Here is a 24,318-nt window from a genome sequence, read left to right as displayed (position 1 = left end):
TGTTTGTTTTAAGTATGCAAAGGAAACATATATATAATTACTCCTGGCCACCGCAAAGTCTCCTTTTTCTACAATATTATAAGGACTATGGGTGAACCAACAGTCTAGAACAGTACAGAGTTTTGTGCAAATGCAATCTCACTAGCACTTTAGGTCTCAAATCTATTCTTTGTGAGTGCAGGGTGCTGACAAGACTTGGGTCGCAGCCACTTCAGAGTTCAGGAAATCATCTACAAAATACAGTAAAAAGGGGCAGGGAGGGGGTTTAAAATGGCAGGTTTTTCCTACAATATTGAAATGATTTGGGGAGGGGGAAAAAGAGAAATCTAACTTTGGTGACAAAGTTCGGACTTTTTACACAACTCTCCCACAAGCCAAAGGAAGTACCACCATCTGCAGCAAAAATGGTGAGAGAGACAGAGAGAGAGAAAACTCTTCCAAGAACATAACTGTAAACCACACATCTATCCCCACCCCCCCACCCCTACAAAGTCTCCTGTGCACACTTGCTGTGTCCAAGCAAGCCTTGGGCGCTCTGCTTCCTTCCGCAAGCCTTGCAGTCAAGTCCAGTCCTACGCTCCAGGCTTTTATAGGAGGAAAGGGTTAGTTGTGTTGGCAGGCTGTGAGGCAGAGGGGGGGATTCCAGTACTGTGAAGAGGGGGCACCACAGACCCCACAACACCCACACTCATGCCCTGGCCCATCCTGGCAAGGGACACCATCGTGCCCATATGTGGGATGGGTGCCATCCCCACAGCCACCGGTGCCACGGAAGGGAGAGGTACAGCCTCCATACCTACAGCTGGCACGGCGTGAAAAGAGGGACTGGTGCCCATCACAGGGCTTGACCGCATTTGATTGAGAGTTAGGGGCTGAGGCTGATTCACTTGGAAAGGGTTGATTGCAGCAGAAGCAGTGGATGCAGCAGCCGTCCCTGGTAGGAGAGAAAAAGAGAGAGACAGTCCAACTGGTAAACGATTCTGATTTGATCTGAAGGAAACCCCTGCACAGAAGTTTACAGTAGAGTGCCATCCCAGACCTCCCCTAAAGGCAATTATTGTCCATGCCAACCCAACTGCACATCATGAAGACAGGTCTCACTTGCAATGTCCCTTTCTGCTCTCTGTGTAGGAGTTGCAGACTGAAGAAAAACAAATAGAAGCCGCAAGTCCTACACTTCAACAATAGATGCTGTCAGAACACAGGAAAGAAAGAAAAGGCCCCACAGCCAACAGAACCAAGACCTGTTCTAAAGGGATTTTTAAAAAGAACCTTTTAATTCCTGACCTCCCTGTCTGGGAACTCCAAAATCACCCCTCCCTCCCTCTCTCCCAAGCAAACAGTGCAGCTACCTGCTGCAAACCCCATTCATCTGTGGATTCTACCCAATCTGTTCTGATCAGGTGTCACAGGCAAGCACAGAATGCCAGCAGTTGCGTTTCTGCTTCCAGAAGAGCATGCATACAGCTGGGAGGATTTTTAGCTGTTTTCCCTTTTCACGTGGCACAGAGGGTCTGCTGTTTGAGAAAGAAAATGTACAAAGCCATGCTGGGATACTTTGAGCACTCACAGCATAGTTCTTTGGATCTTGGTCCTTATTTAACAGCTAATTTCACTTTTTAAAAAAGCCATTTCTGAGCACACAAGCAGTTAGAAAAGAGCAAAAACTAACTTTCCCAGGATATGATGCTTTGGCCTACAACCAAAGCTACAAATTCTGTGTAATGTAAACACACAAATGGGGTTACTGGGAGAGGACCTTGGTGACTGCGGGGGGGTGGGGAATGGAACTATTCCATGACTGCTGGTAACAGGAGGGAAAAGTATTTGCGGTTGAATTTAACAAGGGACTTCATAATTCTGCCTTCATCAGACACAGCAGCAGACAGTAGGGGACCTTCATATGTGTCCAGTTATGCTTAGTCACCATTTAACATCCAATAGTTATATATTTCTAAATGTGCATCTTGGGGGGGGGTTGCTACCCTAAAACTCGCTCCTCAGTCAGAATGCAATTATAATGTATTTTGTCTCAAAGGTTATTCACAGTCTGTCTCTCTTTCCAAAACGGGTCCAGACAGCAGGCCTCTAGCTAAAATGATGAGTTAGAGCATGCATTGGGGAGTTCAATCACGTCTCTCCTCAACACCTTACTGGCTTTTCTTTCAGCCCTCTTTACTGTAGCTTTCACACCGGCAGTAGTGTCACAACGATAATGAATAGGAAGGCCTCTAGAACCTCTGGAGCAGTGCTGTATACATGCTACATATTTCACTAGGCACAAGAATTGTATCTCTCCCTACTCGTGAACACCTCAAGAGAGATACAGCTAGACGAAGGCAAGGGCTTGGCACAGTGTGTCAGTTTACCGCCATCTTTTCTTATTAAAGCTCTACTGTTCCCCCTTCCACCCATGTTAGATATACCTGGAGCCAGGAACGGGTTCAGCGAAGGGGCAGGTTGTGGTGGCTTCGATATCAATGAATCCAGATTGACCAGGGCAGCATTGGGGCCCAAGAAAGACTCCGGGGTTTTCCGTGCTGCATTCTGTTTACTGGATGCCAAGTTTGAGGGCTGAGACTCAAAGAGATCAGGGCTGGTTGTACCACTGTTCTGGGCTGACAAGCTGGAAACTGAATCAGCTGAAATAAATAAGGAAAGTCCAAGAATTTAAAAAAAAATCATATTCATGTCAGAATAAACTGTTCATTCATCCTTGTCTTTTACTGTTGTATTAAAGACTGCAATCCTAAGCCAATGTACTTAGAATCCAGGAAATTTGCTTCCAAGTACATGCGTTTAGGATAGAGACATAAACCTGATAAAGGGATTGGGGGAATTCAAGCACAAGAGAACTTCAAATGCGTTTTTTCCTTTCCCCCAAAATCACTTCATTTAATGGGCCCATTAAAAAAAGGCACGGCCATCTTTTGCAGGTCAGATGCAAGCCCTACCTATTTTGCAAAATTTTAGGACTCTAGAATTGCAATTACAGGGTAAGAGAAAAGAAAGTTTCTACAAACTGACCTTGGTATCCTTCTTTAGAATGCTGTTGGATACAGACACGGATTAATTGTCTCTATGGAGAAGACATTCAGAAGCATCAGATTTTGTTTACCCCCCACCCTATTCTACTGCCATTATAAAACTGTGCATTCACTCATACCTTGTACTCAGAGGTATTGACCTTTTTTAAGAAAAGAAATACAGAAAGAATCTGGCCTGCCTTCAGCCCAATCAAATGGTGTTTTATTAAAATAAATGCTTATGAATACGTAATTGGAAATCAAACTTTAAAAAAGTATTCAGCAAAAAATGATTTTTCGCTATTGCCACACAGCAGGAATCAATTGCATGTCCCCAAGATATTGGGCCTATGCAGTTGCCTCTTGCCTGACAAAGCTGCCGAGATTCTGGAACTGCAGCAACATCAAAGATTTCTGCCTGCTGAATTTCCACAGTTTAAGTAACTGCAAGAACCATGTTGGTTCTTGGGAATGGCAGAAGCTGCCCAAATACCCTCCAGACAAAGATGGTGTAAAATTCAGTGGAAACTTTTCAGCAAGTGAAATGAATTGGATCCACTACAAGGACCTTGTATAATTTCCATCTATTTTAAAGGCAGCTGTAGAGGAGTCAGTCTCAAAAACACACAGTTCGGGGAACAACAGTGCTAGAACACCTTCCAAATTTTTAAAAAAGATATTCTGTTTATTCTAACTGAACATTCTTGCTGCCTACACTTTAGAAAAACAAAAGGACATGCAAGCTGAAGTTTCATATTTCATTCCATCAAAACTCTAGCAGATTTAAACTTTGCTTTGACATTTATTTCATACGTACCTTGCTTTTTAGATGTCCGAAGGCTGTCAAAGTCAGAAAAGTCATCTTTAACTGTTCCATTCAAGTTGCTGAAGAGGTCAAAGGATTTGCTTCCTGCAGGGGAAAGCAAGAAGAGCTAGATCTGCAAATCAAAAATGAAACCCACTTCCTCCTCTTTCCCACCAGAATCTAACATGCTCCTGGAAGGTTATTCTTTAGGATTAGCAAAAAAAAAGATTTAGAATTCACTTCCATTAAAAAGACCAGATGTCTCATTTTTTAATATTTTTACTTCACTTATTCCCCAGTTCTTCCGCCATGAAGTTCAGGCCATACTAAACTGCAGAGGTTAACATTTCCAGAGGTGGCATCCTGAATACGAAACTCTTGCCTTAGACAGACAACAGCCTAAGCACAACCTAGTCTTTAAAGATAATTAAGATCTTTGTTACTGTGCTAAATTGGCTGAATATGGTCAATAGTTTATCTTAATCTGGGCTGTATTATTGATGTTTGATGTATGAGATATTTTCAGTTACACATAGAAGCGACCTTGAGGATTTTCTGAGTGGAAAGATGGTGTATGCATAATATACTGGCAAGAGTGTCAGACTAAAATGTGGGAGATCCAGGTTTGAATCCTCACTCTAGTAGAAGCTCACTGGGTGACATTGGGCCAGTCACACATGTTCAGACTCACCTACCTCACAGGGTTGTTGTGAGAATGAAATGGAAGAAAGGATAACAAGGTAAGCTGCTCTGGGTCCCCCACTGAGGAGAAAGGGTGTGTGTGGCTGAAGTAAATAAATTAAATTTAAATTACATTAATGGCCTGGGATATCACAGGATTACTGCACGCTCACATCTGTAACAAGAACCTTGACATAAGATCCTTGGAGAAGATGATCAGGGGACTAGATTTGCAATAAAACAAAGTTCCCTAAGAGAAATAAACTGAAAACACATCACTCACCAGAACTGGAAATAGGCTTGTTTGCAGAAGTGGACCCCCAAGGGTCAGCAGCGGCTTTGGCTGCCACAGAAGGTGGCTGTGAGGAAGCCCAGGGGTCTGCGTTCTTTGAGAGGGGCTGGGCAGCAGGCAATGCTGCAGGGGATCCCCAAGGGTCAACAGGGGCAGCTGGTTTGGCACCTGCAGACAGAGGGAAGCAGAGAGATCACCCAGATCATGGAGGTAAGACTGGAACTTGATTGTAAGGAAGCTATCCACACTTAAATATACACACACACAGCCATGCATTCCTAAGAGGATCATGCTTCTGGTGACAATACTGCCTTTATCAATAATTTTTTTTTTACATTTTTGCTTTTTGAGGGGAGACAGATAAAAAGGAAAATTTACTTCAGGGCACTCTATCCATGGGTGGTTTCTCCCCAGATACCAGAAAAAATTAATTTTACACTCCCTAGAAATAGGATGAAAGCTGCAGTTGCTTCAGAAAAGCAAGAGGGTATGTAGCACAACAGTTCCTGGCAGTACGTATGGGGGCAGAGACGGAGAATTTCTATGCCCCAAAACAAAATGCTGAAGCTTACTCAAAGAAGTTTTATTTTCTCCCCTCAACAGTCAGTTCAGCGGGCCTGTCTGTGGCTGGCTCCCACATTTTAGCTGTTCTTCTAAAAACACCATAATCTATCCTGCAGGGCTGTAGCAAGGATGAACACACTGGAGCTTCGATGCGACTGGACACTCAGGTATTATAAATGTCATAATGTGTTTGTAAGGGATCCCTCAAGGATTCTGCCTCTGGCCAGAATCACCCCATCCCCAATTCAAAATGTGCTCTCCTCCAAACCCTCAAGCCAAGCAACAGCTTTATATAGCTGGATGCTGAAAAAGCAGCAAATTTCTTATGAAAGCACTATAAAGAACGAACTGTGGGACTGAGTTTTTGAATCGGATGTGAAGTATCTATCTATACCAGTCAGCAAGCCAGAATCCTAGTTAATGGTTCTTTCATGGAGAAAACTGAAATAACAAAAGGAACATGACAGGGTTGCCCAATATCATCACTGCCGTTTATTATTGCTTTGGAAATTTTGGTGGTGAGAATTAGGCAAGACACTAGAATTGATGGAATAAAGGAGGAGAAAGAGATATATAAAATGGAAAGTTATGTGGATGATGTGGTTATATCAGTGACAAATCTGAATAATTCTCTGATCTAGGTAATGGAACCAAATTTAAAATTTGGACAGCATTCTGGATATAAACAATAAAAAGAAAACAAGATAATGCTACTATCGGCAATGACAAAAGAACAAGAAGAGAATGGGAAAATAACGGACTGTGCTATTACTACAAAGCCTGTAAAATATCTAGGAATAAATGTTACGGTATGAAATGAGAACTTATACAAGTACAATTATAAAAAAAATATGGACAAGCATTACCGAAGATTTGCAAAGATGGGAAAAATTGAATATTTCATGGTTAGGAAGAATTTCTGCTGTCTGTTAAAAGGGATGAAAAATGTTGGAGAAATCATTCCCATTAATCAATGGGAAAATCTATGGACTAAAGTTATCAAATGTACAGGTTGATAACTGTTAAGAGGGAACTGGTATAAAATGGTATATTACGCCTAAAGACATAGCGAGAATTAGTAAGGACTAGAGTGGACATGGACGCAACATTTTATCACATGAAGAGGACATGCAAGGAAGCACAAAGATATTGGATAATAATACATGAAGAGATGCAGAAGATTTTGAAGCTCAGGTTTGAGTTGAATCCGAAAAATACGTTATTAAATATTCTACCAAGTATTGTTACAAAAGAACAGGAAGAACTCTTCCAGTATATGGTGATAGCTGCGAGAATACTATATGCGGCAAAATGGAAAACAGAATCTTGCCCTAATATGCCTGAGTGGATAGACAAACTGTATGAATATGCATTGATGGCTAAATTAACTTCCTACGTAAATAATAGACCAATATCAGAATTCCAGAAAAAGTAGAAAGATTTCTTTGATTATTTAGCTCGAAACTAAGAAAAATGAAGAAGAGTTAATATGGAAATACAGTCATCATAACACAGAAACTTTTAAAATGTTGAGTATAAAATATGGACAAGCTAGCTGATTAAAAACTATTGATATTAAAGTGTAGGTATAAGAAATCAATAAGAGAGGAAGAGAACTATTATATAAGCTGGTTGTGTTGTCACTAGGCATGTGCGGTTCGGGAATCTGATTCAGAAAAAATGCCCGAATCAGACCCGATACGTAAAGATTCGGGATTTCTGAATCAAAACTTTCAGAAGCATTTGTAATGCTTTGGAAAGCTTCGGGGCTGAGTTTAAAGGGCCCAGCCGCTGCTTGCAAGCAGCGGCGGGGCCATTAAACATCGCTTCAACCCCCCAGCCCCAGCCCCACCCACCCCAACTTACCTTGTCGGAGGCAGTGGTGGCTCTGGCCCTCCCTGCTGCCCGCAGAGCCCTTCTTTCCCCTCAAATGGCTGCCATGGTGGTGCGGCGGCAGAGGAGCCAGCGGCAGAGGAGCCAGCTGGCTCCGGGCCGTCGCTGCCGCCGCCACCGCAACAACCCGCCGCCCAGCTGATGACCCTGCCGCTTTCCCTCCGGCCAGGTAAGTGGGTGGAGGGTGGAAGGGTTGCCCGGGGGGGGTGCAGGATGAAGGGGTTGCCCCAGTGGGGGTGGGAGGTGGGGGTGGAGGGGTTGCCCCCCCTCACTTCAGTATGCTCCAAATATTTACGGAGCATACCGAAGCGAGTAATATACCATAATTCTGAAGCGGCTTGCCGCTTCAGAATTATGGTATTTCCGAACTTTTCCCCCGTTTCAGGTAAACCCGAAGCAGGAAACTCGAATCTTTTCAGCCTGCACAACCCTAGTTCTCATATATTTTGAATATACTTTTCTGTTGTAATTTAAATGTAGTGCTTTGTATTTTGTATAAGTTTCTATGTACTTTCTATTGTCGTTGCTATTTCTTCTTTTAAAATAAAAGTTTTATTTTTAAAAAGCCAAGCACCAGCATATGCCCTTATATAATGATATCAGGTACCAGTAAGAATCATTTTAGTCAAGCAGAATGTGCATTTACCAAAACAGCCCAACACAAAACAGTTTTTGCTCTAACACAGTAAACAAGTTCGGCTGAATCACAGCCACCGTGCATCTGCTGCCACGTTTAGGCACATCTCATCTTGTGTAAAGGTTTGCAGCAGTAAGGACATTCACAGAAAAAGAGATTAGAGCTGCAACTCAAGAACTCCAGTGAGCTCAAGGCAGTATACATGGTCCCTTCCTCTTTATCCTCACAATAAGCCTGCAAGGTAGGATTGTCAGAGACAATGGCTAGCTCCAAGGGCACCCACCAAGCTTTGTGGCTGAGGACCGGACCCTCTTAAGTACCACTAGCTCCAAATAACAAGTAACTGCTTCACCTTGCTCAGCTAATGAACTGAAGTTGAACTTCGGTTTTCAATCCTTATTTCAGTTTCTGAAAGCCATACCAGTTAAAAAAAATAGTAAGATTTCTGAACAGCAAAGCCATTTGCTCCCTTGTATCAACAGGTGGCGTGTGTGCACGCACACACACACACACACACGTGCCAGATTCTGTTGTTTCCCAAAGACAGGAAATACTGAAATCCTTTTAAGAGAATGCGCTCCATTTCCTCCTCCTCCTCCTGCTGCAGTTTTATCAATGATGCCATGCAAAAAAATGCTAATTGGCAGAGGCTGCCATAACTGGAAGTTTCCAGAACAGTTGCTCTTTCATGAGGGAGATAACAAAAACAGAGCAGACACACAGAGGAGAAGCACGGAGGGCGACACCTTCCTCTAAGAGGTCCCTTATTCCCCATTCCCATTGAAACACCACAGCCCAGCGAAGAAAGACTTTAAAATCACTGTTCCGCTCTGAGTCACTCTTTAGCAGGCTTTCGAATACATAAATCTGACTCCTTCAGAACTGTTCTCAGGAACCAAATTAGAACAAGGGGCCGGTTATCGCTGGCCCTAATGAATGCTGAAAGCCAAGGCAAGGAAAGCACTGCAGCTGGAGCTATCAACATGACGTGACAGGCTGGCTTGTGTCCTCGCACACAGAGTCGATTTAGTTTTGCTGTGTAAGAAGCAACCTGAAGGAGAACCTTCATGGCCCAAGAGCCAGGGTTTCCTGAGGCTCTATTTTACTACCAGCATCAAAGTCCAGCTGCCCCAGGGACAGCGCTTCCCTGAGAAGAAACAAATGTACAATTCTAAATTTGTTAAATTGTAAAACTTGAACACAAAGCCACCCTTCTAATGACTCAAACCCTTGGTCTATCAAGTTCATTCTTGTCTACTCTAACTAGTGGCAACTCACCAGGGTCTCTGGTACAGGTCTTGCACATCTACCTATGACCTGATCCTTTTAACTGGAGATGCAGGGAATTGAACCTGGGACCCTCTGCATGCCAAACAGATGCTCCACCATTGAGCCACAGCCCCTCTCCAACTTGAAATACTACTAGTAACCCCACCACCACCAAGATAATCAGACAAGGAAGTAAGGTTCCAGGTAGGTGGTTTCTTTTCTCATCCACACCTGACTATTTTTGGTAATACCAGTTCTTGTATCCACAGTACAGGAAGAGCAGCAACCTGTTTTACAAGCGAGATTAACTGGAGTCTGCAAGAAGTGATTCAAAATCAGAAGAATGGCAAGCAGGTACTTTGTCTAGTGCAGCAGAGAGCTAAGAAGACAGTCATCTGTGGTTCTGGCGAGGTTTGCATTTCTGGCTGAACAGACCAAGAACTTGCCAAATTCTATCCTAGTGTGTGCCGCTTCTCCTAAACATGTGTGCCCTTGATCAAAGCCAGCAAAACTCAAGAATTCTGACAACTGTAGAAACTGAACTGGAGAAAGTAGAAACTGAATTAATTGGGGAGGGGTACAAAATGGTCAGGAGGAACTTAAGGGGGAAAGAAACCTTTTCTAGAGCAGCACCAAGTCAATCTAACCCTCTCTATAGTACAATAGATCTGGCAACCTTTCTAGTCACAAATACCAGCCCTGCACGGTAAGCCAATATTGTCATCCACATATTGCACATATGGGAATGAAGCCGAGAGAGAGCATCTTGCTAAAGGTACCTAGTAACTTCATAGCACAGAAAAAAACTGAAGTGGAGATCTCCTTGATCCCTTAGCTGCTATACAACACATGATTACTCAGTTAAATTGAATCATCACTCCCTCAACTAGTTTGTTGTTAATGTAAGAAAAAAAAGAAAAGTGAACCAACACAATGATTTCTCTGTGAAATCATAAATAACTCATAAATAATTAAATAAATGTAGTTTCAGAATGAAGTCAGCAGTGTGACAAAACACAGTTGACAAATGTATCGTGCTTGCAAAAATCTGCTAGGCCTCTGTTTCTGCTTTAGCAAAGATGGCAATAACAGCATGACTGTTTCTCTTCCAAAAGGGGGACCGGGCAACTCCTGCTCAGTGCTATTTAACAAGCTCACAACAGCTGTGTTACACTGTGGAAAGGTATCTGGATACTTTGCAATAGTTTGGCAACAAAATTTATTCGTCGTGTAAATCCTGACACATAGATAACGGCATTTCATCAAGGGAGTTGGGTGGGGGAAATTTATGGATGTATTTATCTGGAGTATTTTCTATGCTGCCTTTCGTTCCAGCGTGCTCAAGGTTGTTCCCATTAAAAAAATGCATTCATAAAATGCACAAAGATAGAACAAGAGCTAAAAACAGGAATAAAATTCTCAAAAGACATTCCAAATAATAAATCCAGAGGAGTTAGCCATGTTAGTCTGTAGTAGCAAAATAGTAAGACTTTTAAGACTAACCAACTTTACTGTAGCATAAGCTTTCAAGAACCACAGTTTTGACGAAGAGAACTGTGGTTCTCGAAAGCTTATGCTACAGTAAAGTTGGTTAGTCTTAAAGGTCCTACTGGACTCTTTACTATTTTGCCAAATAATAAAAAAAACGGTTTCAATTAATGCTAGAGACATGCAACAAGAGAGCGCAAAATGCAGCTCATGAAGGAGTTAATTTAAAACTGTATTTCACTGCCAAACTGTTGTACTCCACCCGCCCCCCCAAAAGACCTATATCACCACTGACTAAACTGCTTAAATACCAACCCGAATAAATGCAACCAGCAGTATTTTTTTTAAATGCTGCTATAGCACTGCTAATTATAGCAACTTGGCCAAGAGGCCCACTGTGACTTACTACAGCAGCTTCATGTGTATCAGAGCCCAATTACAAGCTAAGGTTTCAAGCCTCCTGCCTAAGACGAACAAGACATTCATTTTGTAGGCCAAAAGGTTCTTGACCGCTCATTCCTGCCCCAGAATAAAAGGACTAAGAAAAAAATCTTCCCAAGCAGAGACAAGCAGCACAGTCAAACAGAGTCAATTAAAAACATACCACTATAACATACCTTTCTCTCAGTTCTCAGTTGCTTATTGCACTGAGTTAGTCCCACTATTATCTATATAGTATTAAACTAGAGAGCCACCACATTGTAGTGGTTAGAGTGGTTAAACCAGGGCTCAAGTTCGAATCCCCTCTCTGCCATGGAAGGCTGACTTTGGGGCAATCAGGGTTGTTGGGAAGACAAAATGGAAAGAGGGGCAGAATTATGTTGTAAAGCTGCTTTAGGTCCCCTGCACAGTAAAAAAATTAAATAATTCTTCTCCTGCACTTTGTCCAAGCAGAGATACCCTTTTATAAAAATCTTCACAAATAGCCCTGTGAGATAGGTTAGGCAGAGAGACAGTGCCTGGCCTACCGTCATCCAAGTAAAACTCAATGCAGAGCAAGGCTTTGAATCCCGGTCTGCCTGACTGTAGTTTGACATTCTAATTTCCACCCACTATAATACGCTGGCTTCTATCGGTCTGGGGAAACTTCTGGCAGGCAAACTCTCAAGAACAGCTGGACGATGGAAAGTCCCCAAGGCAAAACACGAGAAAGGTGTGATCTCCCAATAAGAAAAACCTTCAGACCATCAGCATTGAAACACTTGTTCAGGAACAGTACCGCATAAAATGATCAGCCAGCAATGAAATAGTGGAACTGCTGAGGCCAGGGAACACCGTGGCCAAAGAACCTATCTTAGAAAGCAGGTCTGTACCATGTGCTTACTCCCAGAAAAGCACTGTGAGGGTTGCACTGTTAGCCTCTCCTACCGAATAAGATGCAAGGGGAAAAAATAATGACTGTTGCTTTAGAACAGAAGAGGGAGGTCCTCATATCCAGTTTTATGTGCTTACCGAACGATTGCCATGGGTCTGAGGTGATATTGCTGGCTGCAGGGCCCCCCCAGGGATCTGTTTGGTTAGTTGCAGTTGGTGGTCCCCAAAGCTCTGCTTTTTGGGGAGCTGGCGCTGAAGAAGGCAGGGCATCCATGAGATCCAAGAGAGTTGTATGCTGTAGAAGAGATTTTTTTAAAGCTTCCCACAAACGACTCATTTAAGGCAAGGGGGGATAGGAAAGAACATGCGACCTCATTCTTTCACGAACCCTTATTTTGCTTGTTTGGACATTCCTATCAACATGGAACATATTTAATGACTCCCCTCCAGCACACGCACACATATACACACACACAAGTATCCCCAAGAACACAACAGTTCTAAGGTCCATCTCTAGTACACATTCACTTTCTCTGCAAAAAAATTTTTTTTTTCATTGACAAGGACCTACTTCTTTCTTTTTGGGAATTTTTACTGTATCTCTGCGACTTTCTTCCAAAGCCATCTGCAATCTCAGATCATCACCACGCCGAAGACGTTCCTCCTGGAAAAGCAGGAAAAGGTCAGGCAACAATTATCAGTTGTTACTTACTTCAGATTAAATTATTACTTATTTTTATAAAAGTGAGGGATCTGCGTGTGTTTCCCTGGACAAGTGAAGAGGAGAAGGGGAAATTCTTCAAATACCAAAGGGCTGGCATGTGAAAGAAGACAAGGCCTTGTTCACTGCTTACTTCAAAGAGGACAAGACAAGATAAGCGACAGGAGAGTAGATTTCAGCTGAACATTAGAAGAAACCTCCTCACGGTAAGAGCAGTAGAACGAAGGAGCAGCAGGACAAAGAAGCCAGGTGCCCCTTCCTTGCTGGAGTCTTCAAGCAGAGGCCGGACAGCTATCTACTGGGAGTGCGCTAGCTTCAGATTTCTTGAACAGAGAAGGGTTTAGGCTAGGTGGCCCCTTTCAACTCAAGGATCCTCTACTGACAACAGCAGGAAGTGTACAGATTTTTTAAAGATAAATAATAGAATATATATTCAATATTAAATAATGTAAGAGGTTTCCAACTTTTTACTGTGCAGAAGATGAAACATGAATACAGAATAAAAGAAGCCCCTTCAAAATTAACCCTGTGGGCACCAAAAAAAATTAATTTCAGCACACAAGCATATTTGTTTTGAACAAATTTCTACCAATTTTTTGCATTTATTTTATTTTTTGGCATTCTACAGCAACTTAATTTTTAAAAAGAACCTTTTTCAGAACTAGCATTTTAGATGCCTCGATGCATATTTTTTGAAAATTTTTGTATTTACATTTTTTTATTCAAAACTTTTAATTAAAACTTTTGGGTTGTTAGCTTTGAAAGGGTTTCTTTTCTTTTACTTGACACTGCTGTTCCATTATGCTAGTATAGAAAGGCAACAAAAAGCAAAAACAAAATTCTTTCAAAGGAGCTACTGTATGTATTTAATTTTTGAAATACTTCAAAAGTCTCAAATGTATTCCTTTCTTGTGCAACATCCATTATTTATCTCCAGAAACAAAGGAGAATCTTGACAAGGCAAATTATCTACAGAAACACAGAATAATTATGGAGCTTAAATGATGGAATCCACTTATCCTTAGTTTAAAAACCATGCTTATATAGAAGCAGTGGTAACGTAACAAGAAGTCCAGTCAGGAAATGTGCCTTCCAAGTGCTTTACTCAGCAATGAGGATAGCAGAGAGGTAAGCAGGTGAATCTAATTTGGAAGTACGTTACAAGTGTGGGTGCCAGCACTGAGAAAGCCCTGCCTGACATAAAACAAGACCCCTCTCTGCATGGACTAATGCAAATGGAGAAATGTACAAACTAAAATAGTTCCCCACATTCATTTTCATGACTTCAACGCTTTGCCCAAGATATCCTTAACTGGCTGACATCTCGTATTTTGATACTATAATTTTCTGCTCAGAGAATTTTTCTTTCTTATTGAGCACATAAAATCTGCCATCCTCCCAAAGTCAATGAAAACTAGAGTGGCACAGTAAACCCATTGTCCAGCACTGTAAACTGAGCTTTTCTTTCAGACAAGTGATTCCATTATTTCCACACAGAGTGTGTTCTCTCTCTCTCTCTCTCTCTCTCTCTCACACACACACACACACACACACACACACACACACAAACAGGTTGTTGACAAGATGGCAGCAATTCTTACTTAATAAACTGAAAGCATGAAAATTGCTTATTGCCACATCAGGCAATAATTCAACAACAGGAGCCGAGAAGGTGACTTCTCACATGTGCCTGTTACTTAAGTAGGAATTGCTTAATAAAAAGAGAAGCCATCAAATCCAAGATGGCTCCTCCCCTCCCTCATGTCTAAATGCAGGCTGTGAAGGGCAAATGGTAGTTTGCAAAAAAACCTAACCTGCTCCGCAACTTCTCTGCTCATAGCCAGGGCAAGCTGCAGTTGGAGCTCTTCCTCCCCACTCGTCTGCGGCCGTGCCTGCTCCAGTTCAGAAGACACTCGAGGGGATGTGGCTGTTGGCAAACACAGAGAGAAGCACAATCATAAATCTGCACAATTGACTGCAACTGACAAGTTGGTCTCAGTAGACGTCCACCTTTCCTCCATTTAATAACCCTTCTTCAAAACCAGCTGTTCCAAGTTACACACAGCTGGATCAAAGACTGCGGGGCGGGTGGGCTGATGCTTCCCATTTGATGCAACTGAATGTGCACAGTTCCAAGAGATTATGAGTCCAAACCAGAGCAAACAGGTTAGGGAGATTCTGATGAGTGAGGAATCTGGAAGTCAATTCATCAGCTTAAGCATACACGATTATGGAGGTTGTGGACACTGCAGTCTACCTAAGAATGTAAAGTTTCCTGAAATTTTGAAGTTGGGAGGGAAAAAACAATTTTTCTAGGACAAAAATTTGGGGGGGAAATGAAAAAATGCAATGCCTCCTTTCCTATCAAATCTATATCTTGCTGCTTTAACAGCTTAAAACGCATCATTTAGAATTTAGTATATAAAATTGGCATCTTTAGGGAATTTTAAAGAATAAACCCTAGAGGTGGGCACGGACTGAAATACGAACCAAAATTCGTCACAAACTAGGCCGGTTCATGGTTTGCGAATTGGTGGTTCGTCAGAGCCTGTTTCTGATGAACCACCACGAACTTCAGGCCAGTTTGTTTGGTTCATTTTTCGGATCGTCACTGCAGGCAGCTTGGTGCTGATCAATCAGTTTCCTAGGCAACATGGGGGGTGGGCTTTCTGCAGCCCCAGAAGTGACCTTCTGCTGCCCCGGAAGTGACGTTTTCACTAACCAAAAGAACCAGTTCGCAAACTGGGGCAAGTTCATGAAAGGTCGTGGTTATTGAAACGCAACAAACCATGAACCACACGGTTCAGATTTTTCCAGGTTCATGCCCACCTCAAATAAACACCTTAGTTTCCTACAAGCAAAACTGCAAATATACCCAATATTAAAGCAAGAGAGAACTGCCACTCTCTGTGCTCTGTATTTCCTGAGCACATTCCAAAAGAAAATATATATATATATATATATATATATATATATATATATATATATATATATATATATATATATATATATATATATATATATATATATATTTCATAGGTCTTCTTCCAAGTATTCATCAACATTGCAGGAGAAATCCTAAGACTTTTCTTGCTGTACATTCTGAGCAACAAAAACTTTGTCTCAGAAAGAATTTCACACATTGCATCCTCCCCGCAAAAATAGGGGAAAGGGTTTTCTAATTTTTGGTTTTTTCCCCTGTGCTTCCACATACACAAACCTGGTATCATGAATCTCTGACAAATACAATGCTGCACTAAAGATTGTCCTTGTGGCTATTGCTGCAGCACAGCCAGTAGCAACTTACCACACTGGTGCTCATCTGGAAACAGCAGCTGCTCTCTTTAAGAGAGCAGACAACTGCAAGGCAGCACTATTGTATTAGGTAACCAAGTCTATAAAATGTACTCAAGCCAATTTCTGTTGTTTTTTTCTTTTCTTTTAAAAAGTGATAAACAACACACACATACAGCCACAAACGCCTCCATGATATTTCAACATTACTGTGCAGGGATGTCTATTATATGCAACTCCAACCCACTTCTTGTACTAAGCATTTCTTTCAGTGCCCTGCCATGCTGATAGGCTTGCTAGCAAAAGTGGACAGGGCTGTACTATAACATAATCCCTTCTGTATTGCACGACCTCATGCAACCACAAAAGCTATGCTGAAAATCTGATTCTTCTTCACTACCATAAGATTTCATCAAAGAGCTAACCGGCTGTGTTTTAGCCCAGGAGTCACTAACTCTTGAGCTGAACACTCAAACAAAATGTAATCTTTTGCTGTTTCCTACAGTGACTCCAAGAAAAAACGTTCTCAATATATAAGGGTGCAATTCTATACATACTATGGCACAAGCACCACTGAACTCATTGTTATTTACTTCTAAGTAAATCCATGCACAGGATATTGCACTATAAACCACACAACTGACATATTGCAGCAACTCAGTTTTCTGCAATGCAACTTACTCAGTGACACTACTTCTAAAACACCTCCCCCTTCATTTAAATTAAGAGCTGTGTTTTATAATAAAGGATACTGACTAAACTAAACATATTTTTATTTAGTTTTACAAAGAAGGGGATAAAAACCTATCTATCCTCTACCATGCCTAATCATCATAATTTTACATGAGATTCAAGACGCTGAATAAAGCTAGTGCTGCCACTGACCCCCCCCCACACACACACACACTAAAATTCGGCAGTTATAAAAGCCGTATCAGCAAAATGCTTTGTTTGCAAGGATCGAGCGTAAAGGGGATTGCCTTAGTAATGCTGCCACACAATGCAACTTTTATTCCACAGCACATGACAGTTAACTCAGATGTTTATGTAAGATGGTACTGGATAGATCCAATTTTGACCTCCTAAGCCCTACTTTGTTTCTGCTTTGAGATTTTTGAAGATTCATACGTAAATTCAAAGATAGGTCTAATTGTTAGACTTATGGTATATGTATAGATAAAGAACAACATATAGAACAGAAGCCTAAGCAAATGACAATAAGTGTGTATAATATGTATGTGTATAGAAGTATTGGAATTGATGTATAAAGGGGGGCAAATTGTTTGTCCCATATTGAAGAGAATAGAAGGAGTAAGATAAAACACAGGTTATCAAAATGAATATTATTAGTAGTTTTAATGAAGAAGATAGATTAAGAGGATTTTATTTATATGACAATTTATATGACAATTTATATGTGAAAGGAAGTGGAAATAGTGCTTAGAAGAATCTGAAAGTATATTATAATAAACAAATAAAATAAATATGAAGGAGTAGAGGGAAAGTGGATAGGGGGTTGGAAAACTGTTGGAAGTCAATAAAAAGGGGGGGGAAGGGAGGGGGTTAGAATTAGAAAAAAATTAAAGAATGTGATTATAATTGTTATTATATGTTTCTAATCCAATAAAAATTCTTTTTAAAAAAAAGAGATTTTTGAAGATTCAGGCTTCACAAATGACATGTAACAAAAAATTCTGCTGCCTAGTTTTTACTCTAGCCAAAGGCTTGCTGCAAAATAAAATCAACATTCCCAATTTCCAGTAATCATGGATTTCTGCTCCTCCACCTGTCCCTCCCTATGATGTTGTATACATTTTTACAGGCGGTTTATTGTCGTTTGGCAAGGTTTATGCATTATGCTGTGCTCCACTGCCCCCTTTTTCATAATTGTGGTTCTCATAGATGATACAGACAAAACGTGGCAGAACTCTCAGCAACAGTACAGGACAATTATCTCGTGGCATGGTCCCAGATGTCAGCAGGGAAAGACAAATACATTTAAGCTAGCAACTTTTGTCTTGGGTCTTGAGGAACAGCTCATTATTCTCAATGAAGACCTCCAACCAAAAACAGCAGCCTTCTGTCACACCATCTTGTTCTCCTTGGCCAGACAATGTGTGCAGAGACAGGATTCACATGACATGACAACACTGAAGCACAACTAAACATTCATAAATTGTACAAGGGTGGGAGAAAGTCAACACAGGCCAGCCATTTTATAGCAATAGATCCATGCCAAGAACAATGCACAGTTCTACCTTTGGAAGGATGTTGGAAAACTTTCATCCCAGGGACCCGCCCTTAGGCAACCTTAAAGAACGAAAGTCTTGAAGAAGAGTGAAGTGTCTGTCCACGTAGAATTTGTATGCTTATATCATTTAGTGGAAGAAACTCAGAAGGTACCATTACAAGAAGGATGAAAGAAAAAAAACCTAAAATAATGGGGTAAACTGATATTTTCATTTAGTTTGGATTTTCTTATTTTTTCCTTTGCGGGTACATATAGAGTTCTTTTTGTCCTTTTCCGATGTATTCTAAGCGGCCCTCACACTCAAGAGCAAGATATATAAAAGGTAATTCACCCTTTCCAAACCAGCAGCATTCCAGTAGTAACTCTACACTGATCCTATATTCTGGTCTTTGATCAGGAATTAGCTTCTGGAAACAACAGGCTGCAGTTTTCACCCTCAATTAATTTACCGGAATGTGTGAGAATGAAAGCCAATGAGGGACCAGCGAACAAAGAGGAAAAGGCACTTCCAGAAACCAAAGCTTCATTTTTCACTAAGTGCAAAGCATGCATGCATTTCACAAGCCATAAAGGAGAAATATACAACACGTTTTTTAAAAAAGCATTTGATACAAAAGCAAAACAATGAATACTAACAACCTTTCAGGCAAGAAAAAAAAACAAGTCAGGATATTAATCAGAGTGTTATCATTCACGGCAGCCTTCTTGGCTCTTTTACAGCATTTCAGACAGGAAGCACTGCTTTCCACATACACGTAACTCCCAATGAAATCTGAATCAGTAATAAAGTTTTATAACATTATCCGTTACAAGACATGTTCATAGTATTATAAGTCTTTGTCCATGACTGACCTAAAACTTTGGCGCACCTATGAAGTTATTAGAAGTAGGCCAAGGACCCACAAAAAGGAGTAATTCAGAAAATTAACACACAGGAGTCATGTCAGCATCTTAAAGCTGGAGCAGCATTTTCCCCTCACTGCAACCAGAAGAGACGATCTGCATATGCACACCAAACCCACTAATGGGTTCTGCAGAATACAGACAGCAAGACATCCAGCAACTGTTCAACAGCCCCACTTGTCATGTGAGGATCCCCTCTTTGACCCCACCCACTCATTACAACAGCCACAGCTATGAAGCAGCACAGAAACTCCCCCCAAAAGCCAGCCTGCCCAATTGTACTTACACCCGTGATAAGAAGCTGGAGAGCCTCCAGACTTGCCATACTCTTGCTCTGAGTAGCTGGTGGACAGGTTAGGTTGACTGGAGCCCCTGCCAAAGGAGATCTGGTTATTACCAAGCCCAGTGGCCACCTGTGCCATCCGCTCTTTGGTCTTCAGGGCTTGGGCCCTCTCCGTCTTGAGCCGTTCATCATCTTTCAGGAGGGACACCAACTGCTTAGACTTCTCCCGCACATTGATACCCTGGTCCTTTCCATCTCTGTCAATGTACTGAAAATCCTTCAGAGTCTGGATGGCAAAGATGTTCTCTTTGCACTGCTGGGCCACCCTCTCTGACCCAGTCTTAATCAGGTAATCCAACAGAGTCAAAGCCTTGTAAACATGCCTCCAGTTTTTGCCATGATCGTTCAGCCGCTTCCAAATCATGCTCATTATTTCGGAGAATGCAACCACATTGTATGTCAGGTCAGCTATTTCTGTCATCAAGGAGCTAGACGGGCCCCAGGGGTCGTTGGAAGTCGCTTCCCGGACTTTTATTTCAGCCTCAGAATAATTGTTCACAATGTTTTTCATTTGCCGCCTAATGGATGAAGTTGTCATGTTTCTCTCCTTCTAAGCCAAAGCAGAGTCCAAAAAAAAAAACACCCTCTTAGAGAATAGTCACCGTTTTTCCCCTCTGCAAGTCCCTGTGATATGAAGACCCTGTACTGGTGGCCAACTTGGAGTGAGTTCTTCTAAAGTCATTTCCTCCCCTTGTGAAATGTACAAAAGAAACTGGAAAGCCTGAGCAAAGGAGAAAAAACAGCAATTAGTTATGTAGTAAATTGCTCCGTTGTGTTTTTTAATAACCCAAAGCAAACATCCAAATTCTCTCTTGATTCACCACCAGAACATAACATAGTTTTCTCATTATAGAACTACAGCAAGAATTAAACCCGGGATTTCCCCTTCTGGACTTCTTTCAAAAAGACTATCTATATATGAACCCCAAATAAAGGTAAACCAGTTTTAGAACAATTCTGGTTGCAGGATAAAGGGCCAGGCAAGACAAGGAGGTGGGCATGACACATTTAAGCAACATGACACAGTATTTGATCTTTAGATTAGAAATGATCCTTTAAAGGAACATGTATCCTACAAGTTTAAGATGCAGAATTGGCACAGCAACCATACACAGAAGCAAGGCTCGATAAATCCCAGGTGCTAGGTCACAATAGCACCAAGACATTTCATTGTGGCACCTAGCGTTTTCAAGAATTATTTCATTGTGTGTCTCAGCAAATCTCAATGGAAATACAAAGTTTATCATTTTGCATCAGAATGTTGTTTTGCATAACATAAAAATAAATGTACATGAAGTTTTTGTCACTGTTTGTATATACACAAGCTAGACTTTAACACCATTCAGTGATGATCGATGAATTCATTTCTTAACTAGTTCCTTTCTATACTAGCTCCAATATTCAGTTAAATTGATTTTTTAAAGCAATAATGGCATTATGAGAATTTGGCGGAAAATAAGGTTGGGATTAGAGCTTTTTGTTGCAGTAAGGAGAACCAGAGGTTTGCCTAGAAAACTACAAGAAACTGTGAAGAAATTAGGATTATGTTTATGGTAGTAATAATGAGAAAATATGGACATTAAAATACCAATTAAAATACCAAGCCTGGCTCCTAAGTTTCTGGGCTGGTTCCTACAGTCAAAGAAATCTGTGCAGTGGGATCAGCAGATTATTCAGAGGAGCTATGCCGCCACCCCCACCCCATGCCTCAACACTGTCCCTTTGCTGTCCATTACTAGAAATGGAAAGTCCATGCATCTCTCTCCAGACAACTCTGTCCCTCACTCTCACCCAGATGTATCACCCATTGAAGTGTCAAAGCCTTTGTCGAGATGTCACTTGTCAGGCAACTGAAGAACACTGTATGTTATATTAGTTTAATTAGAAGTATAGCATCATGTTTATAAGAAATTAACGTTTTTTAAACTGGACCTTAGTGGATTACTAGTTTACCAATGAATCATTAAGCAAACTTGCAAGTTCAGCAGAAACATGGTCCCCACAGAACCAAAGCTGCAACTGCAAGCAGCAAGTAAAATTAAATTTCATGCAACAGCTGTTCATTGCAAACACCAGAACAAAAACACCCACACAAGCTAACTTCTTAATAAAGACCAAAAACATCTCCTAATACACTTACAGTAACCTGTCTGCATATTGACAGAAGTGAAGGATTTTTTCCCTAATGATCTTTATTTCTCCAACATGAAAGGTATTCGCATATTTGTAATTAACATCAATAGATGTTTCTGTGATGCCGGTAGTGGTTTTGTGAAAGAGGTCCTAGAAAAATCTGCCTCTGGTCCTACCTCTCTGAAACTATGGCAGACCAGCTGTGCCTCAATCCACGCTCCAGATGACTCAGATGGTGGATGGGGTGATGAAAGCAGAACTGTAACACAAAGCCTCACCCATAACTTTATCTAGCGGGGAGGCGGGGGGGGAGCTACAGTCACTTTCCGGGAAAATTTGAATTGGAAAATTTTATTCCTATTCAAATTTAAATGAAATAATTTAAATAACATTAGCAAAATTCAAGTAATGTTAGCATAAGAAGGCAGATGAACCACGTACAAGCACTGGCTTTGTTCATGCTTCATGCCTCACATTTGGATTTGCAGCACAATAGCCCTGACAACTCCAGATAAACAGAAATTATATTTACATACGCAGAAATTTTTCCATGGAAAAATATACTAATAGAAAACCTATTAAAAAAATGTCCACCCCTGCAACACTGATTTTACCCTTTCCTCAACAGCTTGCTTTGGGCTACACTGTTTCAAGACATCAGGTCTAGTTGAACACAAACCATCCAGCTCTAACAGAATATTAGCCATTCTAATCCAAACCCAGATTTATTTAACACTAGTCCCTGAAAGCATATGCTAATTGTTACAGCACCCTGGAAGAGAGATTATAAGAGGGTAGGGGGAAATTTACCAGTGCTTTATTCCCTGGATTCATCCCAACCTTTTCCTTGCTAATAATAAAGCAATCAGCTGCATTACCTGTCACCAAAAGGGAAGTCCACAAAGAACCACGCCCAAGTAGACAGACCACAAAGCAAGAATGACAACTGTATGCAGCTGTCCTCACACTGTCATAATATTCTGCAGGACGCAGGCACAAACTCTGGCTTTGTTCAATGAGAGGGTGAATAGCAGCAGCTCCCTGCTTGATTCCGCTCAGTTTAGAGTGTAAGAGTAGAAAACTAGGGGCTCCCCAGGTCCAATTTCCACCCTTTCCACGATCCTTTAAATCTGCAATCGTCAAAATGACGCCCGCTGATAAGCTTCCTGGCAAGCACTAGCTTCTTGAGGCTGGAAGGTACAATACAAAGGCTGCAAGCCTTAAGCTGTTCCCTGGCAGCTGACTAGCAAAGACCCGAGTTCATCCCAGGCAGGTGTATCACAATGCACTCCCTCCACTTAGCCACAGATGTGCACTCTCTTATGTCTCTGGGCTTGGACACCTCTCCCTGTGCCAGGTAGGAAGCAAGCCCTTCCCTCTCTTCCCCAAAGCAAAGAGCTACTCCTGGCTTCGGCACAAGAGATGCTTTAGAACACTCCAGGAGACACCACCTTTGCATCTGCAGGGAGCGTCCCATTATGAAGCCTTTTGTGTTTCCATCACAGGGCAATGCTTATCTTGGAAGATTCTGCGGAGCCTGATAACATTTTGGCCCTTCAGCAGCATTTTTGGGGTGATGGTACCCACCATACTCTCTTGAAATTCCAAATATCCTCAATAAGGTTGGGGAGGCCTACTTTATGTTATAAGAGGGTCTGTCCCTTTTGAACCCCTTCCCCAATGGTCTTCACTTTTGCTGACTTCTGCTATATAAACGGCAGGGGAGGGTCTCATCTTTTCCTTCACACATGAATCGTCACAGATTCCCCCCACCCCTTGTAATTCTCTACTGTTTAACCACTGCTTGACATCTAAGTTAAATTAAGCACACCTCTGGATGAATACCTTAAGGCACCAGCATTTAAAAACTGTGCAAGCCTTATGTACTTTCTAAATATTTCCACTATTCAACTAGCTCATACATTTATTATGCTTACAGTTAGAGGTTATACTGGTTGGCAACAGAAAAGCAAGACTTCTAGAAGATGCTATACTGTTCCTTGCTATTAGCAGACATTTAAAAAACATCATTCCTTCTTCTAATGTTTCTTGATGAGATAACAGCAGTCACACAGGTTAAATAGAACAGAAAAGTATTCAGTCTACATGCTCTTTCACAGGATGGGGAAAATAGGCTGCAACTATTATCTAAAGGTTTCAGATTGCATTAATAAGGAGAAGGGGGGAGGCATGGAGAAAGTCATAACCAACAGGAACATTTCTGCACCATCAACAGAGAACAGTTCAGAGAACAGAACATAGGCAGAAATGACAAAAACTATATCCCTCCAAAAACATGTTACAAACTGTTGTGTAAAGCAGTTGCAATAAAGAGCAGTTTCCAGTTTAAATCAGCAAGCCAGTGGTATGCAGGCAGCTCTCTCTCTCTCTCTCTCTCTCTCTCTCTCTCTCTCTGAAAGTCTCACATCTTAGTACTCTTTCAAAAAATGACTTTTAGGGAAAATATATAAAGATATCAGAAAAATATAGTTACATTTTAGTTTTACACTGCATACATGTAAGTTTTTGTGTGGGTGAGGGTAACTGAAGCAAATTCTAGTCATTTCTATCTTAGAGGTGACACTAACTTAAATTGATACAACAGTGAAAATACTGTATTTGCGATAGGTAGGTCTGGTTTCTAGATCCAAAGAAAGATTGTGAAGGCCATTATATGTCATAATTTTAAAAAGCACATGAAACT

General features: G+C 41.3%; 1 protein-coding gene across 4 annotated transcripts in view; it reads right to left on the bottom strand.

The window, feature by feature from the left end:
* Positions 1–482: 482 nt before the first annotated feature.
* Positions 483–24,318, bottom strand: part of EPN2 (epsin 2) — a 41,075-nt gene continuing 17,239 nt past the window's right edge. For 3 of the 4 annotated variants that reach the window (XM_054992937.1, XM_054992936.1, XM_054992938.1), the window contains exons 2-9: positions 19,425–20,202; positions 14,505–14,617; positions 12,541–12,633; positions 12,108–12,264; positions 4,796–4,972; positions 3,844–3,936; positions 2,427–2,642; positions 483–934 (exon numbers count right to left, since the gene is read on the bottom strand). In XM_054992937.1, coding sequence (XP_054848912.1) covers positions 588–934; positions 2,427–2,642; positions 3,844–3,936; positions 4,796–4,972; positions 12,108–12,264; positions 12,541–12,633; positions 14,505–14,617; positions 19,425–20,019 — 1,791 coding nt within the window. In that variant the 5' untranslated portion in view covers positions 20,020–20,202 and the 3' untranslated portion in view covers positions 483–587. Of the gene's footprint in view, positions 935–2,426; positions 2,643–3,027; positions 3,080–3,843; positions 3,937–4,795; positions 4,973–12,107; positions 12,265–12,540; positions 12,634–14,504; positions 14,618–19,424; positions 20,203–24,318 lie in introns of those variants that run through there. The other variant, XM_054992939.1, reaches the window with a different exon arrangement.

Source organism: Eublepharis macularius, chromosome 12 (genome assembly GCF_028583425.1).
Source record: "Eublepharis macularius isolate TG4126 chromosome 12, MPM_Emac_v1.0, whole genome shotgun sequence".
In the NCBI taxonomy this organism is placed as follows: Eukaryota; Metazoa; Chordata; class Lepidosauria; order Squamata; family Eublepharidae; genus Eublepharis; species Eublepharis macularius.
Note: the sequence above shows the minus strand (reverse complement) of the source record. Positions and strands in the feature narration are given on the sequence as shown.